The sequence below is a fragment of the Pelodiscus sinensis genome, chromosome 23 (genome assembly GCF_049634645.1).
Source record: "Pelodiscus sinensis isolate JC-2024 chromosome 23, ASM4963464v1, whole genome shotgun sequence".
Taxonomy (NCBI): Eukaryota; Metazoa; Chordata; order Testudines; family Trionychidae; genus Pelodiscus; species Pelodiscus sinensis.
In genome coordinates, this window is record NC_134733.1 from 16,347,856 (window position 1) to 16,367,686 (window position 19,831).

General features: G+C 48.6%; 1 protein-coding gene across 1 annotated transcript in view; it reads right to left on the reverse strand.

Moving 5' to 3' along the window:
* ACAP3 (ArfGAP with coiled-coil, ankyrin repeat and PH domains 3) overlaps positions 1-19,831 on the reverse strand; it is a 212,763-nt gene that overhangs the window by 7,251 nt on the left and 185,681 nt on the right. Inside the window, exons 18-24 of the mRNA XM_075906591.1 lie at positions 19,312-19,416; positions 18,813-18,908; positions 13,416-13,508; positions 12,385-12,605; positions 11,183-11,292; positions 9,883-9,993; positions 9,297-9,358 (exon numbers count right to left, since the gene is read on the reverse strand). Coding sequence (XP_075762706.1) covers positions 9,297-9,358; positions 9,883-9,993; positions 11,183-11,292; positions 12,385-12,605; positions 13,416-13,508; positions 18,813-18,908; positions 19,312-19,416 — 798 coding nt within the window. The remainder of the gene's footprint in view (positions 1-9,296; positions 9,359-9,882; positions 9,994-11,182; positions 11,293-12,384; positions 12,606-13,415; positions 13,509-18,812; positions 18,909-19,311; positions 19,417-19,831) is intronic.

The following is a 19,831-nucleotide window of genomic DNA, read 5'->3' on the forward strand; positions in this document are numbered from 1 at the left end:
ATAAGAAGCATGAAAACTCATAGGTTTTGTTATTGTTCAGATAAAGCCCCATCCAATTCCAAATTAAGTCACTAGAAACATTAGCTGGACATGGGGCAGGCCATAACAAAGCGGTGGCCCATCAGAATTAGTTCCTGGTAAGCCGCCCCCACTGCTAAATTTACTGCTGGTATCAGGCAATTGCAGCTCTCATTGGCTGTGGATCACCGTTCGCGGCCAATGGGAGCGGCAGGAAGTGATACAGACCAGGACAACACTTCCTGCCACTCCCATTGGCTATCTATGGTCAACGAGAGCTGCAATCGCTAGATACCAGCAGAGTTGCAGATAAATATAGAGGTGGAGCCCACCAGGGACTAACCATGGTGGACCGGTATTTGCCCACTGAGGAACTAGATCATCCCCACAAGCCTTGATGTAGTCTTATTCATATAGGCTATGTCTAGACTGCAGGCTTCTTTCAGAATAAGCTTTTCCAGAAGAGATCTTCCAAAAAAACTTCTTCTGAAAGAGAGCGTCTACACTGCCAAAGCACATCGAAAAAGCCATCTGCTTTTTTTGAAAGACAGCATCCACACTGAATGGACGCTATCTCGCATTTAAGCTGTGATTACTATGGACGGAGTGGCCACCAGGGCTCCTGTGCTTTTTCCTCTTTCCTCTTCTTTCGAAAGAACTCCCTCTTCCCCATCCACTCATGCCTTTTTCCGAAAAGAGCTCTTTTGGAAAAAAAGGGTTCTTCCTTGTAGAAAGAGGATTACCAGTGCCGGAAAAACCCCTCTGTTCTTTTGATTTACTTTCAGAAGAATGCAATGCAGTGTGAATGTAACTGGAGTTTTTTCAGAAAAACGACTGTTTTTCCGAAAAAACTCTGCAGTGTAGCATACCCATAGATAGCTAGTACTTTTGAAAATTGCTCAGTTCTCTGTTTCAGTAATATCCTTCAACAAGCTGTTCCATAGCTTAATGTAATCTCAGGTAGCTATCTGGCCCCCATTATCACAGTAATATCTTGTCATTACCTGAGTCTCTCACAGTCTTTAATGTATTTATCTTCACAGTACCCCTGTGAGGCAGGGCTGAGCTGTTAGTCCTCATCTGTGCAATGGGGATGAGGCCCAGAGAAACTATATGATTTGCCCACGGTCACCAAAAAAATGTGTGTCAGAGCAGGGATGTGACTGCAGGTTTCCAAAGTCCTAACATAGTGCCCCCAATCCTTCCTTTCTATATGTAATGGCCTTGCCATTTTTGGGGAGGTGGGAGACACATCCAGGTATGAAGACAGGTGAAGTAACTGTCATGATCTTTCCCGTATCAAGAGGTTCTGACTGTCCAGTTCCTCCTCATGAATCCACAAACCCAGCATGATTAAAAAAAAATAGATTTGTTTTTACCGCCAGGAAAAGCGGAGCTAATCATGCAAGGCAGTTTCTGCATTTTTCTGCTGCTCTGAGAGTGATGGAAACCTTGAGGTAAGAGAGGCCTTACAAAAGGTGCCTGCGATTAGATTATTTGATGGTAAGCAAAGGACAACTACATTGTAACTGAAGTGGCTTTAAAGTCCACAGCCTGAGGGTGGGAATGTGGGATCTTATCTGTGTGGCCAGGCCTCCTTTTCCAGGACTGATCGTTCACTGGATAAGTCCCATCAGTACTTTTAAAAAACACAGGAGGGGGTATTTTGAACCTGCCACCTTTGACCCGCTGTCCCTTTCAAGCTGGTTGAAATCACGATGGTATCACAGGACAGAGCCAAAACAGCCGCTCAGAAATGCAGAATGTTTACGTGCCATTCCAGTCTATTTGCTGACTCAGTTTAGCATGTGGGTTGCAATGGAAGAATAACAGGCCCAAAGGGGATAAGATACAGTTAATACAGAAAACAAAGCAGGAGACCCTACGTAAATAAAACAAGCCAAAGCAGAAGGAGGTAAGGAGTTGATCTAAGATTTTTATTAACAGTGTTTCAAGAGACAATAGAGGATGGGAGGGTGGAGGAAAAAGCTGACACCATGGCAACTGCTTTAAAATTGTACAAAGATAATAACATATAGAATATTCAGTTCCATAGTTATACTCAGTACAGGTTGGAGAGGCAAAAGGGAGGGGGGCTTAAAAAAAGGGTCACAAAGTTGTACTGAAAGCAGGCAAGTGAAGGAGGTTAATAGGCTATAGCGTATTTACAGCGAGTCTAAGTCCTCTGTACAGCAGCCCCAGCCATTAGTGTGTCCGGAGCCTATTAAACAAACCACACCTAGCAGCTTCGACTTGGCTGAAAGATTCTCTTTCTTTCTGTGCTGTTTAGGTAGGAAGGGATGGAGTCTCGGGCCAGACAAGAAGCCAGCTGGGCTTTCTCCCCAATGGCTTGGAGGTCTTCACTTAGGGCTGCGAGCTAACCTAACCCTGCACGAATCTAAGCATATCCCCCTGTGATTTATCCTTCCTCCGCTATGGCCAGGAGTCTAGCCCAGGACCAACATGCACTAACATTCATGCGCTAGTTGGTGGACGTGGTGGAGAGAAGGCAGCAGCCTGGTTCCTCCGAAGATGCACTTTCATGAAGCACATGGACGTACAAACTAAAAGTTTCCTAGCTATTGGGGAGGTGCTGAGAATTGAGATGCATCTAGGGAGCCCGGGCTTTTTGCCTGCCTGACCCTTCTCTGACATCTTATTCCTGCACCGATGGGTTCCTTTAAGTGCTCTACAAAGTGACATTCTTGACTATGCTACATTTAAGAACTGAGTGACTCTTGCACTGTTCCCTATAAACTAAGAGCTTGGGCAGGCAACCTGGAGAGACTCAAATGCTGCCCAGCTGATTGGCAGAGTGACCAGAGCCGGCGTGTGTTTCTATTGGTGATGCACATCTGCATGTGCCTTGGTGCACAAAACAAAATTTATTCTGCACATGTATAGAAAAATTAGAAGGAACATTAGACTCCCTATCTTTTTTCCCTCCCACACCTATCTGGCTGCCTGACAGCCTGATTTTCCCACCGACTCCTTGTCCTTTAGCTTGAGAGCCTTATCCCCATACCTAGTGACTTCAGGGCTTTGACCGTTACACATCACATTCCTAAGGAAACAGCACTCAGAATTTTGGTATCGTTAGTTATTTTTTCTCTTGTCCTTTTAAACTCCCATTCCCCCTCTCCTTTCCCACCCAGTGCCCATCCCCTCACGCCCTTTCAATATCAAATCGCTCCGTGCACACACCCATGCACGCATACATTTGTCATCAGCTGATCAGTTGTTTGAAATCACATTTAGTCTGTTCATGCTTTTTTGCCTTTGTATGAAAGCAGGGAGGCCCCGGGGTTTAACAGAAACAACTGCAGCCAAATGGAAGAAGACAGCAACAGCTGTGTCAGTTAATCTGGGGCTACTGAAAGCCTCTTGGTGCATTTCTTTAGGAATTTCATTTTGTGTAAATAACCCTCAAATTTGCCAGTGTAAGATGTTGCAAGTGCCAGAGACTTTCAAGCCTGTCTCAATCTCAGTTTGTTAAATTTCTTGTTTTACTAGCATCAACACTGCTCCCCTTGACAGAATTACTGGAAGGAATGGCAAGACATGCAGACTCTGATTATTAGAATTAATAATATTAAATCATGTGAGTGGGGTATAATCTCAATCTGCAAGTCTTTTGTAACCATCCAATGTAGAATTGGAGATGTGCTTCAGATGCACAAGTCAGAGGCTTCAATTCAAGTATTTGGATCCAGGAATTTAGTTTGGTCTCTAATATAGTTAGAACAAATATTCAAAGCTCCGCCCAGATCTCAAATACCCCCAAAAACTTGAGAGTTTTCAGTCTGGGGAGCATCACTTGGGCCCATCTTTGCTGAGGTAATACCCTGGGTGTTGCTTTTTAGACAAAGGCAAACCAGTTCATGTTAATCACAGTTGCAACCAAGTTACTGTCATATATGTAATGTACAAACTCATTGAAAAGAAGAGATATAACGAAGAATGACAGAAATTTTGGCATTAGAATTTTCAAATAAGATTGTACAACACTCAGAGAAATGCATCCATATTTAAAGAGATAAAAGACCCCAGTGACTTTATGTCTAGACTTCTCTGTAGCCTTACTGGTCCTTTGCTTTGCTGAAAACAAACTTTATGTACAATTTCCCCAAGAATCCCTCCCTCCCACACCCCAAAACATGCGTGCGCACACATTTCTCATTCCAAAAAAATAAAATAGACATAGGAAACATTGAAAAATGCCTCTTAGGCATGTATTTTTCCTGGAGAAAACCATTTTGTTTTAGAAACTGCGGGATTTGCTAAATGGTCTACCATATCTCAAGCTGTGAGGCATCGGATGCCTTGCAATCTATGTTACAAGAAAAAAAAAGAGAAGACAAAAAGAAAGGCAAGTGGGGAGAAAGGGGGGAAAAGTCAAGTTTAAAAAAATATACCCTAACAACGTTACCAAAAAAATCCTGACATTAAATACAGCCAAACTGTATTGAAAAATTGCACTAGTCCTCTGGGCATCTCAATAATAAATTAAATACTTAACATTTTCACCAATTAAAAAAGACAGCACAAAATCCATAACAAAAGAACATAAAAAACCCCAATACTGTAAGTAGGAAAAGTGCACAAAGTTGCTTTATACATTGACTCTAAATAAAGTACCAATCCATTTTAAATAGATCAATTGTCTTGCCAGACATACTGTCTTTAGTGTCAGTATTTACATATTCTTTAACCATGTTTACTGGGGCAGTGAGTGGTTCCAAGCTTGTATGTGCCAAACTGTACACAGTTGTTTTGTATTGTCATGTGTCCCTATTGCTGACTGTGAAATAAAATGGCCTGAAGTGGAAGCCACGTCGTCAGTTCTCACTGATTTAGAGAAAGGACCAGCCACATTTCTAACTCCTCTTAAGAGTCAAAAAGTGAACTGGAGCCAATTAACAGGCGGCATAAGAAAAACATTTCCAGCAACCACCATGCTGGGATTCATTAATGCAGAATAGCAGGTTTAATGATCAACCAGGGTGGGTTTTTTCCCCCGTTTCCGAGATTCTGGAGTGTCCTGACATTTTCTAGTTTTAATTCAATATTGTCTTTTTCTAAAGGAGGATGTGGCTTGAAAGAGACCACTTCCGGGCTGACAAATGTCTAAACTGTGCAGATTAGCCTTTCTGTATAAAATGGGATAATCTACAAGTTTTAATTACAGAGGCGCCTCCTATTTCCTAAGCCAAGATACACAGCAGACTTTCAGCTGCACATTGGTTGAATCCTGCTTAGTCCTGAGCACTCTGAGCACAGTCCAGAAAAGCACAGAAGTCTAAGCACACGAGGATTCCCACAGGCGTTAAGCATGTGGATAACTGTGTTGCTGGACTGAGGACAGAGCATGTCTACGTATATGTAACAGTTTCACTGTAAATCGAGGAAGGCAAGGGCATTTCACTGGTGGGTAGCTTCTTATGCCATCACAGCTCTGCCCAGATGGCAACACCATCACACTGAAAATTTCACACCAAGGAGTTATGAGTCCCGAGTTTTGCTCAACGGGTTTCTGATCTTACTCACACCGAAGTCAACAGCAAAATTCCCATTGGCCTCACTAGGAGCAGACTCACGGGCTATGTCTACACTTCGGGCTTCTTGCGCAAGAACTGTTTTACGCAAGAGTTCGTATGCAAAAAGTCTTCCACAAGAGTGCGTCCACACTGCCATGTGCTTTTGTGGAAGAGATGTGCTTTTGCACAAGAACGTCCATGGCAGTGTGGACGCTCTCTTGCGCAAGAAAGCTCTGATGGCCATTTTAGCCTTAGGGCTTTCTTGCTCAAGAAACCCCTGTTGCCTGTCTACACTGCCTTCTTGTGGAAGAGCTCTTGTGCAAGAGGGCTTATTCCTCGTGGAGAGAGGAATAACTCTCTCGCAAGAAGTCCTGTTTTCCGACGCTTTACTGTAAATTTACTTGCGCAAAAAGCCTGCAGTGTAGACACAGCCATGCTGTAACTCAATAGGATGTGTCAGAGGATGATACACTAGAAGGGACCAGTCTGTTTTAAGGCAGAGGCTATTTACACATAAAGTGATTTGGACAGGAGAGGAGGTGATGGAGTCCAGTGCAGAGAAATGAAAGGTCACTAGGCCAGGCACCATGAGAGCAGATGGCATCTGCCCTTAGTGGGTCTGTGCTTAAAGCTCTGAAGCTGAAGTGGCCGAGGGCAGTGGAGAAGTGCTAGGTGGAACCTGATAGCTTTCAGCACCCCCCTTAAAAGAAAGCAAGAACGTTAAGGGGGGGCATTGTAAGTGCAAATCAAAGGGAAAAGTTCCCACCCCACAGCAGGCCACCTCTGCGATCCCATGCGCACTTCTAGCTCCTTCAGACATGGTTTATACTGGTGTCAATCTGGAGTCACTCCGCTGACTTCAAATGAAGTGACTCCAGATTTACACGAAGATCAGAATCCAGTCACCAGGAAGTTGCCCCCAGAGTGACAGGGACTAAAGATCAGTGTCCATTCTCTGTACTTAAAAGGTCACATTGGCCCATTTCTTTACAACGTACACAACCCTGTGGGCCTTACTCGTGAAGTCGATGGGCTTTTTGCCTGAGAATGGCCTGAGCACAGCCTGCAGGATTTAGCCTCAGCACATGCTCAGAGATGGGTTCAGAGGGAGAAATGCCTTCATATAAATTGCATAAAAGAGTCCGAAATAGGTGCTGTGTGATTCAAGGGGCTAGTGCAGGCAACATGAGGTTGACTGTGGGCCCCACCATGGATCCAGGGCAGGAAGACACTGTGTACAGAGCCCTGGTGTGATCTCTGTGCTCTCCATGACAACATTTAGATGGTGAGGGAGCAGTGAATGGTTGGAGAAAATAGGTTTTTATACTGGGGTGGGGCAGGGAAGCCGTTCACAGTCTGCTGCAGGTACTCTAAGGGCAAGCTGAAGCAACACCAGCAAACTCAGTAGGGTTATTCCAGATTTACAACTCTTGCGTAAAACAGATTTACAGGGGTGTAACGGTGATAGGATCTTGGCTTTCTGGGAGTGACCATCCCATGGGTTTCAAAGGGAGTGGACAGGAAAGAAGCCCTGAGGGAGGACAGGAAGCAAGTGGCACACCTTCAGGATGTGCTCTGCCCCAGTGAAGTCAGTTGCCACACGCATTGGGTGTGTCTAGACTACTGAGTTTTGTCGACAAAAGTAGACTTTTGTTGACAAAACTATACCAGCGTCTACACTACCGCTGAGTTCTGTCGACATAATGTCGACAGAACTCAGCAGTTTTGTCGACGCTGGTAAACCTCATTTTACGAGGCATAACGCCTTCTGTCGACAGAGTTCTGTCGACAGAAGGTGTTATTGCCTGTAGGGTTGCGTCTAGACTACAGGGTTCTGTCGACAAAGCAGCTTGCTTTGTCGACAGAACTCAATGTGTCTGGACACTCTTTGTCGACAGAAGTTTTGTCGACAGATACTGTCGACAAAACTTCTGTCAACAAAACCCGGTAGTCTAGACGTACCCTCTGGGACTTCCCAAGGAGCAGCATCTTGCCGCTTTGCTGAGAAAGGACACTAAAGGACACGGGTGGTGTTTCTTTAGTGTGCTACCTGTGAAGGCGTGGTCAGGATTTCAGTGGAACCTACTTCTCGTGCTGCATGTGAGGGCAGAAATATGCCCACGGAGAGCAACCAGCAGATGGTATAACTTCCCAAGGGCAGCAGCAGGTATGCAGAGCAGGGCTTTTATTATTAAAGGATTTGGGCAAGTATTGGATGGAAAAAATATTATGGTGTCTTCCTGCTGGCTTAACAGAGGGAATGGGGCCTTGGGAAGTCTTCCTGGCCTCTTGTGTTTGTGATGAAGAACTTCATCCTTCAAGATCCTGAACTTCTCCTGCTAAGTACCGATCGCCCCCAAATCCCATTGACTTGAATGGCATTTGCGGTGCTCACCGCCCTGTGGGGCTGGACTCCTCAAGGGGCACAGTGAGGCTTTCCATGGTTTTCCAGGCTGAGCTTCCAATTGGATACATGATCTCCAAGCCCTCTCAAGAAATGACGCATGGTCACGGTATCTGCCGAGACACTGTGAGCTCATCCAAAACACAGCCCATAAAATCCAAAGGGGTTCTGAGTAAAAACAAGTCCCCTGCTCCAGAAAAAAACCCCAAAATAGTCCTGCCAATAAATGGAAATGGAGCAATCCAGAGTCCCTGGACCTGCTCGCATGCATCAGCATAAGGGACAACAGCATTTAAAGGGAGACGCATGCAACTAGAAATCCCCTTCCCAGAAAGGGGCCAAGTAGGAAATCTGACCAGGAAAAAAACCCAGCTGCTTGAGTGAGCGACTCAGGCTGCGGGCGTCTGATTTTTGTTTTCTTCCCTGGCACAAAGCCCATCGCCAGCAATGAGCCGCTCCTGGCCACAAAGGATTAGCCTCGCTGCTTCAGGAACATTAAACACGTCGCGCCCTAACTCCAGGAAGCAGCTGAGCTATGGCTTTGACCGGCTAGCTCCTGGTGGCTTACAAAAGGGAGCGTTGCTGGTTTAAACCTGAGAGCACGTAAGGTGGGCGACCATGTCTCCTTCCTAACCTGTCCTGCGTGCCTTTTGCAGCAGAGGAAGTCTGCCCCGTAGCTTGCCTCCTCCGGACATGAGAAGCCCCCGCATTAGCATTTTAAACTGGATCTGACACCTTCCGAGCTTTGCCGTCACCCCTTTTGTTAATAAGCACTTCCAGTTGCTGAGCACCGTTGATAAGAGAGCGCTCCAGCAAGGGCAGGCTATCCAAACCCACGGGATTCATACAGTCATTCAGTGTATGGCCAATCTATAGCACTACAAGTATGCAACAGGTTCCAAACATATCCTGCAGCTGTATCCTTGGTGGTTTTCTTCTGCCGGTAAAGGGTTTTCTTTTCTATTTTACCCCAAATGCGTGTACTCCCCGCACACTCAAACCCATGAGCCATGATCTGTAGTAGGCCCTGAATCTCCTCCCGTGTGAAATTGACCAGTCAAGCATGAGAATTGTACACTAACAAGAAAAGTCCCTCTCCTTCCTCTGTGGCTCTCGGCCTATCTGCCGCAGGCATCAGAAATCAGGTCAATCTGCAAGAAACACCAATATACACCAAAGGTGGGGCTCAGACGGCATCCTGGAATTCAGCCCGCTCAAGACAACAAAGGAGAGGCAGGTAGGGAGTTGTCACTAACACTCATCTATGTTAAGGCTGATGAACTCCTGTATACACTTCCTGTACTGGAGCTCAGTGGGGCTGTTGCTGGGATATTGACCTGGTTGTCCGAAAGGGCCCTCGGCTTCCCGCATTTCCTCGTTCATTCGAGCCAGACGCAGCCTGGAGGGAGGCAAAGGGAAATGAGAGAAGAGGTTTTATTATCCTCTCTTGACTAGTCTGGGACTTGCTCTCAAAGATGGGCCGAGATCCAGCTGCAACAGCCCCATAGGTGCAGGAAGCACAGGTATGGGGGGGTGCAGCAGCATCCCCAGATTTTGGGCGTCCTGGCCACATGTCCCTGGTGCCCAGATTTTTGGCCACTGACCCTGCACCCCTGCAACCCAATGTCCCAGCCGCTGGGCCAGCTGATGACCAGGGGCATTTCTTCTGGCCCCAGGACCTGCTCCACTGCTGGCCCTATGCACAGGGACTCAGCCACTGGCCTCAGGTCCTGCCAGGACTCTCCTATGGTATCCCGCCCAGCCGCTGGGCCTGGGTCATGGCCACCAGCCCTGCATGTGGGATCCTGGTGGCCAGCCCCAGCTCTCAGTGTCAGTGAGGGGCAAGGACATAGGAAAGTGGGGGCGCAATGCAGCTCCCCCACTCCATGCCACTGCATATCCCTGAGGGTAGGCTACACTTACAAGGTGACGATGTCTGCATTGGCTGCCTGGACTGCAATGCTGAGAGGGTCCTGGCCATCCTCGTCCACCGCATGCTGGTTGGCGCCTCGCTTTAGGAACAAGCAGACCTGGCTGCAAATGGGAAACGAAAGATGTCAGAGCCGAATAGCAGGTTCCCAGGAGGAGGCCTGAGCCGCAACCGCCGAGCAACAGGATGTTGTGAGTCTCGTGGCATAGGCCACTCTCCTGACCGGGGAAGCTCTCCCTCCGCTCTCCTGACGGGGGAAGCTCTCCCTCCGCTCTCCTGACGGGGGAAGCTCTCCCTCCGCTCTCCTGACAGGGGAACTCTCTCTCTCAGTGCACAGGAGCAAAGGCTGTTTATAGTAAGGCCTGTGTGGATCTTTGCATGAGTGTCAGTGAATGAAGGGGGGGCCCAAACCCCACTGACCCACTCAGATGGCTCCAGCGGCTGGCGACACCAGCACATATGCGGTGTGGCCAGTATGGTGCACAAGCCCCCGCCTGGCCCTGGGCACAGGGTGAATTTTACCCCAAAGGGAATGCGCCCTCAGAAGCAGAGATGAGCACTAGAGCCCTGCGTGGATACAAAATTTTGTATCCGCAACTGTAGCCGCAAAAATGACCCACAAATACCCGCATCCGCAGATCCCCACGGATATACAGCAGGTATCCTAACTTCAAAGCCATCCAGACACTGGCAAGACCAAACATTCAATTCAAACCTTGACATTCGAGGGTGTGTCCCAGGGAGGCTCCTAGTGCACTCGGGGGAGCTGGGAAATGGCAGCAGAGAATGGGGAGGGGAACACCTCAATCCCCAGGGGGGGAAACGGAGCAGACACTGGTGAGAATTTGGGGCGGGGTCTGTCTCTGTGTTTGTACAGCACCTAGCATCCTTGGGGTCCATGACTAAGGCTACTACACAGACCATAATACTAAATGCAGAGAGCAGCTATGAATCAGAGCAGAAAGAGGTGAAAAAATAGCCTAATAAAAATAAATCCTGTGCCGGACTTGCTTCTCCTTTCATTTATACTGGTGTAAATTAGAAGTGACTCCACTGAAGTCCATGGGAAGACTGGGATCAGAGTCAGACCGACAGCCTTTCAGGCTCCATTTTTACTAGCTGTGTGTTATACCAGAGAATTGGGCTCTGCTATTCCTAACACACCAAATAGGTTGTCATCCAGACGCTAGGAAAACGTATGGTTTTCAAGTAATTGATTCACCCAAACCCAGCCCACCAGAGCTCTACCGTCCAACCCAGTCTGTGGTCTTGGGAGTGTGTTCAAACACTTACCCAGTGTGCCCCAGGTATGTGGCATGGTGCAGAGGAGCCCGGCCCCGGATATCTCTTTGGTTAACGTCTGCGCCATTTTGGAGTAAGAATTCGCAGGCAATCAAGGAGCCCTGTTTAGAAGAGGAAGAAAGGAACTTTGTCGGGTCCCTGTGGCATTGCCAGATTGCTGACAAAAGCCAGGGAAGACTCAGGAGGATCAACACAACATTCAGGATGGGAACCCCACCCAGGGGCTGACCCAGCGATGTCGGGCATATCAAGAAAGGGAAAACCCCCAAATAATCCCTTTCAGTCGGAGAGAGAGACAGGTAAGAATAAATAGCCCTAAAGCAGCTTCTTGGCTAATCAAACTAGACTATGAATCCTCATCCGATCCCTTCCCCAAAAAGGGAAGGATTCATTTCAGAGGGGGAGATTCTAATTAGAAACAGCGAGCTCTGGGGTTGAGACCAGATGAAGTACAAACAGGGGATGTGCAGGCCTCTCTCTGCCAATACACGTTGACCTGGACTTTTGCACCCCATGCCGTCCCAGCACAGACCCAACCTGCCACTCTTGCCAATGCACCTCCAACATGGCTCGTGGCACCCACTTTGATTGCAGTCCCAGCACTGGGCCTTTGGCAGTGCAAACAAGCAACCTCTAACACCACCAAACCAGACAGCATCTGAGACCCAAGACAGTCACCAGCTGCATTACATAAGAACGGCCATACTGGGTCAGACCAAAGGTCCATCTAGTCCAGTGTCCTGTCTGCCAACAGTGGCCAATGCCAGATGCTCCAGAGGGAGTGAACAGAACAGGTAATCATCACGTGATCCCTCCCCTGTCACCCATTTCCAGACAAACAGAGGCTAGAGACACCATTCCTACCCATCTTGGCTAATAGCCATTGATGGACCTAACCTCCATGAGTCTATCTAGCTCCTTTTTGAACCCTGTTAAAGTCCTAGTCTTTACCACATCCTCTGGCAAGGAGTTCCACAGGTTTACTGTGTGCTCAGTGAAGAAAAACTTCCTTTTGTTTGTTTTAAACCTGCTGGCTATTAATTTCATTTGGTGACCCCTAGTTTTATATTGTGGGAATAAGTAAACTTTTCCTTCTTCACTTTTTCCACACCAGTCATGATTTTATAGGCTCCAGCTGAACTAGCCCAGCGACTACCCCGAGTCTGTGTAGTCAGCGTTGCAGTGCTACCTACCCCCATCACAGCTTGAATCAGGGGCGTTTTGTTTTCGTCTTCATCATTCACCCAGTTGACCTCGGCACCGTGGGCCAGAGCCTCTGCCATGACAGGCAGGTTCCGGGCCTGCGCTGCCTTGTAGATCAGCAGGCCAGGGTGCAGCTCCCGGAGGTCCTCTAGGTCTGAGGCCTCCTGCTCTATCTCCGCCTCGCCGCTGGACTCCTCCGACTCTTCGCACTCTGGGAGGGAACAGAGAGAGAGAGATGAGCCAGCGGCACAGCCACCAAGCTCTGCCGAGGGGTTCGTCCTTTCCCATTCCTAACGCCCCCTGCTGGTGTTGGAGCCATCCTTAACGAGGGGGATCATGCCCCGAGTGGGCATGAATGGAGGAACCAGGGAAGACACCGGGCCATGCATGGGCAATTCTTTGGCAAACCTGAGGGAGGACTATGGGGTGAGGCCTTCCTCTAGAGAGCCCAGGCATAATGAGTGGGAATTGCTCCCTGCTCTGGGGCCCGAGGCATGACACAGAGTGGCAGACCTGCCAACAAGGGAGGCAAAGGGGGCAGTTGCCATGGGGCCTGGTGATTCAGAAGGGCCCACCGCTGCTACTGCGACAGCCGCTGAAGCCCTGGTCCCTTTAAATCACCTCAGGAACGCCACTCCTCGCCGCTCTAAGAACTGGGGTGGGCAGTGCCGCGCTCCGAGCAGTGCTGAGGGTTGGCTGGCCTACCCCTGCCCCTCCTGCCCGAGGTCTCGCCTCTTCCAGGAGCATGGAGCCGGCCCTTCCTACACCTCGCCCAGGGGCCTACCGGCTGTGCGTCCCCCTGCACATTGGCAGCTCCCCTTGGCAACGCTGAGGGGAGATCTCTACCGCCTCGGGGATTGTTACCGAGGTATGCTGCGTGGTGAGCCCACACCAGCGTTTCGGTCCCTTCACATGATGCCGTGCAGCGTGTGCCAGTGAGGTGACCCCGAGGCCCATGCGCTGCTGCGCCGGGCCTGCTGCACCACTCCTTCCAGTATCACCGGCTGTGCGCCCCCCTCACCTTCCTCCGTGACGCTGTCCACCACCGAGCCAAACACCAGGACGTCAGTGCTTCCGTCCGTGCTGCCGCCCAGCCCGCTGTCGCTACTCAGACCTGCGGGGCCAACAGAAGACAAATCGAGATCATTTTAATATGGGGGCAAACCACAAAGCCTGCTCGTGGTGCAGCACGGCGCCCATCTCCCTGGGCCACCCTGCATTTGTGGGATGCTCCGGCCTTCTCCACTGCATCTCCTTCTGGCACAAGGCCCGTGAGGGGATCCTGGAGGCCACGAGGTGGACAGGAGGCAAGTAGCAGCAGCAGCAGCAGCAGCAGCAGAGCATGCTTTACAGCAGGATGTGCAGCATCTCAAGCCAGCAACAACAACTCTCTGCTTTTACCCTTAGCTGCCCTGGCTTCCCCCTCCTAAGTGATTTCTCACCGCCCTGCAGGAGTCACTTTCCCAGCTCTCTGGGCCATTCATTTATATTGTGCTTCACATCTGCCAGGAGATGCCCCTCCCCTAGAACTCCCCACAACACCCTTTCCCCCTCGGGTTGCTAAATATCCCAGGGTGGGCAAACACAGCACAGAAATGGAAGTGCAAAGAGTTGAAGCCACTTGAGCAAAGATGCACAGCACCTCCCTAGCAAAGCCTTTTTGCTCCTAACACCCACTTCTGCAGAAGTGGCAGCCTGAGAAATGGCCAAGGGGACAAGCACTGTGGCTGGGAAGGAAGGTCTCCAGCGTGACCCTGTGCAAACTTTGGCTTGTTGCATTAGAGCGCCCCACACCTTCAGGAATTCCACCGGGCTCAGCTCCCTGCTGCTCCGTACTTGCCAACCTCACCAAATCTCATTAGCATCTCATGACAAGGATTCAGTAGTACCATGACCGGTTTCTCCTTTCACTTCCCTTGGGTTGAGGTGGGGGGGGAGGGGAGGAAAATCTGATCTAGCACCCCCTGCTGGTCAGAGTGAAGGAAATCTACCTCTGCAAAAGGTGCACATCCCTGCCAGTGCTGGGAGGGAAAGCAGCAGCAGGGGTGAGAACTGAGGTGCAGGTCCCGGAGAAGGGCTCTCCTCTTCCTCATCCACTTCTCAAAACTCACCACAACCCCAGCCAGGCTCCCCTTGCCCTCTGAACCCGCTGCCTGCTTAAGGCTGCAGAGGAATCCAGGCCAGTGGCAAAGACTCGCTTTCCCAAGTTTGTAATGAAACTTGCTGCCCTGGGCCACATCGTGCCAGTCAGCCTGACCCTCCCCACTGAGCCGTACCCCATCCATTGTGTTTACACAGGAGTCAACTAGACAATCCCCAGAACTTTGCCTGTGAACACATGAGCTGAGCACCCCTTGCACACAGCCCCCCAAACAATATCCAGTGAATCCCGCAAGGACTGTGGCCAGGAAGGAGAGACCAGCCGGCTTGGCGCTCTGAAGTCTGCCTGTATTAAGCGCTCTCCAGGCCCACCGGCAGGGGGGTAAAAGGGAACCCCTGTTCCAGGGCCCGGCAATTCTAAAGGGCCTGATGCTTCTGGCCACTGCTACTGTGGCAGTGGCAACACCCAGAGCTTGGGCCCTTTTGCATGCTCCGGGCAGCTGTGAGGCCTGATGGCGGGGAGACCAGCGTGGCATGCTCCAGGAGGCATTGAGGGCTGGCTGCCCTGGCCCCATCCCTTCTGCTCAAGGCCCCTCCCCTTCAGGGAGCACAGAGCAGGTCCCCCCGCCCCCCCCACAACTTGCCCAAGGGCCTGGCGTGGTTACTAGCTCTCCTGGCACCCTCTGAAGCTTCTGCTCCAGTCCCCGCTGCAGTTACAGCTGAGGCCAAACTAAAGAAGAATCCTTCCAGGAACATAGGACCTGCCAGATTGGATCAGATCTGCGGCCCATCTAATCCAGGGGCCAGCATCAGAGGAAGGTGTAAAACAGATTGGGTTAATCTGCCCCTCACATTACGTCCCATCCCCATAGTCAAAGATGGGTGAAGCCCTGAGCTATGAGGCTTAATATCCCGTCCAAAATTTGCTGGTATTAATTATAACCCTTTGCGAATTGCTAGCAGAGCAGTATGGTCCCAAACCAAAATCTTCAGGATTTACTGCTGAGGATTACTGAATTTAGGATTCAGATCCAAATCACCAAGTTATTTCCCCCAAGTTAACCCACAACCTCTCATTTCAGGATTTGGCAGTTGGAACCACTGTTTAAAGATGCAAACAGGACACAGAGACATCTCCATGATGTCCTGCTGCTGGCTTGGCTTCCCTTTCTGTGCAACGGCATCAGCAATCTTTCCTTCTGAATAAAGTGCCAGCCAGTTTAAAAGCAGGCTTCTGATCTTGCACATCCCTTGCAATAGAAAATTCTACACCGACTTGGTAGTGTACCCAATAAAAACCAATTGCAAGAAAAATAAAGGGAAAAATAAATCGTGGTGAATTTATAAATGAAGTCACTTTGTGTTAGACATTAAGCCCCGCCACTGATCTGTTACAACATCAAAAAACCAGTGATGTAGATGGAATCCTGCCAAACTTACTCTGGGGTAACAACAGAGTCTGGTCCAAATTTGTAGACTTCAGACACTTTTATTTTTTGTCAGTGATCTTGATATACCATTGGGAAATTAGTAATAAATTGTTTTTAGGAGTGACACATATTTTTCATGGACTGATGAACAATTTTGTCAATCGTTTCGGTTTAGTAGGCACTGCTGAAGAGTAAGGTATGATTTTGTACTTGTTTAACATAAAGAATCAGTATTTATAAGGGTGGCTGATTGATTGTCAATTCACTGCGACTTTCTTGTACACTAATGGTGGAAGGCTGTAAGAGCTGCTAAGCACCTCCCACATGGCATGTAGTGTCTGGCAGGATCAAGTCCCAAGTCCTTTCCCTGTATGAAAAATGATGGACTCATAAAAGTCATAGTGTAATAGCATCATCCAGAGCAATGTTCCTTCTAATCTTTTCCATCCATGTGTGGATTTTTCCATCAATGTGCAGAATAAATTTTATGTGCACCAAGGCATGTGCAAAGTGCAGCACAGTAGAAATAAAACAGCTTGATGTGCGCTCTCTGCTAATGAGCTGGACAGTATGTGAATCTCTCCTGAGTGGCCACCCAAGTGCACAGTTTACAGGGAACACTGGTGCAGAGCCAGATATGATAGGGGCAAGTGAACATCCTCCACTCAGCTCAGGCAATGCATATCAATCTTGCCATGACACACACAATATTCTGTTGCTGGCACTCTCCTCAGCACAGGTTGTCAGTTAAGATGAATAGTGTCATATGGCATTTGTTATAGGGACGCTGCACCCTTAGACACAAGACTGAGATCATCAAACTCGTTTCACTTGTGACTTTGAAGATGGGTTTGAGTCCTAGCTGTCAGAGGCACCCAAAGGCCTGTGAACTCCTGGACCACAACTAAAAAAGGGAAAGGAATTCTTAGTTTAATTGGGTGAATTTTGCTGCTTTTCCTTTTTTCCCAAACAGACCACGATTAGGCCTCCAACTTCTTCATTATTCAAAATCACTGCCTGAAAAATGTCAGTGATTAATCCTCGATCCCTGGATTGTTTTGGCTCAATACACTGCAGTGCTTTGATTGGATTAGACCTCCAGAGGCTGTTTCTGTCCCTTTTCTGAATGAGCATAACTTTTTGGATCAGGCATCCTGGGTAAAGAATTAAAACGTCACCGTCCATGAATCTTCCGTAATGTTTCGTTTCCAATTTGCTGCTTTGACAAATGTCTGTGAAATCCTGGCGGTGTTTTGTGGACCGCAAAAAAAAAAGTAAATGCAGACAGGCAGGCTACTTTGTTACAAGTGTGAACCAATGTTTGAGGAAAACCGTTGCCAGGATTCACCGGCTCTGGCCAAGAAAAGCCCCAGTTCTGCAACTGGATACACACCTGTGCCCGTATGCAGCTTCTTTGGCTTCAGCATGGCTCCATGAATGAGCAGAAGCAGAGAGCGGCCGCCTTAGATATGAATGGGGGGATGAGGACCCTGTGCTCTCAGGGTTAGATTTCGCTCTCAATAACAACAGCAGCTCCACTGAGGACAATGGAATTACTCCAGATTAACCCCAAGGTGAGTGAGCAGCACGTGGCCCGTGGCATGTACTCAGGAGAAGCACTCAGCACTAAATTAATTCCATTTCACGGAATCAGTGGTAAAACTCCCACTACCATCAATGGGAGCCATGTCAGGCCAGCGCTGAGTGCTTGGGAATAGTCCAGCGCTAACCACTCTAGTAAAAGAATCATTGCAGGTTAGCTAAAAATTCTGAATCCATGAATTCCCTACAAACTAGTTTTTCTTGCTAGCTGCTATGACATCTTTAAAGCCCTGACTCAGCAAAGTACTAAAGCATGTACTTAATTGATTTCAGTAGGACTGAACATGTACTTTAAGTTAAGCAGTTTCAGAGGGGTGGCCGTGTTAGTCTGTAACTTTAAAAATAATGAGTAGTCCTGTGGCATCTTAGGGACTAAAAAAATATAGAGAGAACCATGAGCTTTCGTGGGCAAAACCCACTTCATCAGATGAACTGGAGTAGAAATAACAAAATCCAAGATATATATATATATATAACAGCAGCAGAAGTAGCTGTCAATTGTAGGACTGTGTTAATGAGGCTAATTGAGTGGGCTGGTTGTCTCCCATTCATAGCTTTTGAAGTGAAAATGCGGATGTTAAAGGCAGGAGAAACTGGCTTTGTAATGCGCCGACCAGTTAATGTCTTTATTCAAGCCTGGGATAACGGTGTCAATCTGTAGATGAATTCCAGCTCTGCAGACTCTGTAATTGGTGAGTGAAATTCTTCTGTAGAAGAATGGCTACTTTTAAATCCATGATTGCATGACCAGGCAAGTTAAAATGTCCCTTACAGGTTTCTGCGTGTTACCATTCCTGATGTCTGATTTGTGTCCATTCATCCTTTGTCATAGAGACTGTGCAGTTTGGCCACTACACATGGCAAAGGGGCATAGCTGGCACTTGCTGGCATTTGTCACATTAAAAGGATGTGCAGTTGCATGAGCCCCTGATGTTGTGGCTTATGTGGTTAGGTCCTGTGATGCTGTCGCTTGTATAGATGTGTGGACAGAGTTGGCAACAGGGTTTGTTGCAGGGGTAGGTTCCTGAGTGAGTGTATCTGAGGTGTGATGTGTGGTGCTTGTTTTTTAAAGTAAGCGTGTGCTTTGCTGAATCAGAACCTAAAAAACCACAGCTGTTTTGCTTTACTAGAATATCTACTTATCCATCTATGGTATTTCTAAGGTACCTGTCACAATGTTATCTGAGTTCCAATGGTGTGATTGCAAAAAATACAGCCAAGTTTTGGTTGGAACAAGTCATATCTTTGGGGCTCTTTTGCTGCTAGCTGCTAGGGCGTCACCTTACCTCCGTCCAGGAGGAACGGCATACCGCTCCCACCGGGACCAATGCCACTCCAGGGGCCAGCTGCCAGCGGGTGCTGCATAGAGATGTGGCTGGCACCTAAGAGGAAGGTGGACGGAATGTGAGGGGAGTTAATCGTCACAAACACACGCAAAAAAAAAAAAATTAGCAATAAGACTTGCTAAAAAAAATTGAAAAAGCTGGTGAAATGCACAGGATGGGGGGACAGAGTGCGGAAAAAAAATCCCATTCAGCAAAATACAAATGCCTGGGATTGACTGGAACGAAATTAAAACACAAACAGTGGAGTAAAGAGGGCAATGGGTTGGGGTTTGTGCACGTTAACTCCCCGTCTCTCTCTTGAAACACTGACCCCGGTGTGTATGTGATTTGGTCCGCAGTGAGACAGATACCTCGCCGTCGGCTGGGAGCAATACACGTGCCCTAGAAGTGGTGGGAGGCAAAGACGTGCCGAGCGCAGAGCTGTGATATTTGTACTTACTGCGTGGTCCTGAGCCGGCACCGGTGTCAAAGTACGAGAAGAGGGAGTCCAGCTCGTCAGGGCAGAAGAGAGAGTCTCGCCGGAATTTCCTCTCCAGAGTGGCAGCTGTTTGCAAGGAGAGATTGTTAAATATGGTGGTGGTGGGAGACACACCCAGAGTTGTACTTGTATAAGCGGAGCCTGAAAGTTGACAAATCTATCCAGTTAACAAGCAAGGAGAATAGAGCAGGGGTTCCCAAACTTTTTGACACGGGGACCAGTAAATCCATTCACGAACTTTTGGAGGACCAGTAATGTTCATTTGCATATTTGCATATTCATTAATCAAATGATGAATATTCAAATAAGTTGTTTCTGGTCAAGCCCGGGCGTCCTCCCCGCCCATGTGCAACGCCGCACATGGGCAGCAACAGGCGGTGAGGAGGAGCCGCGCACGGCGGGGACGCTCTGGGGGTGGGGTGGGAGGACACGCGGGGGGCCCACACCAGGCAGAACCGGGGGAGAGACCCAGCTGGCACTT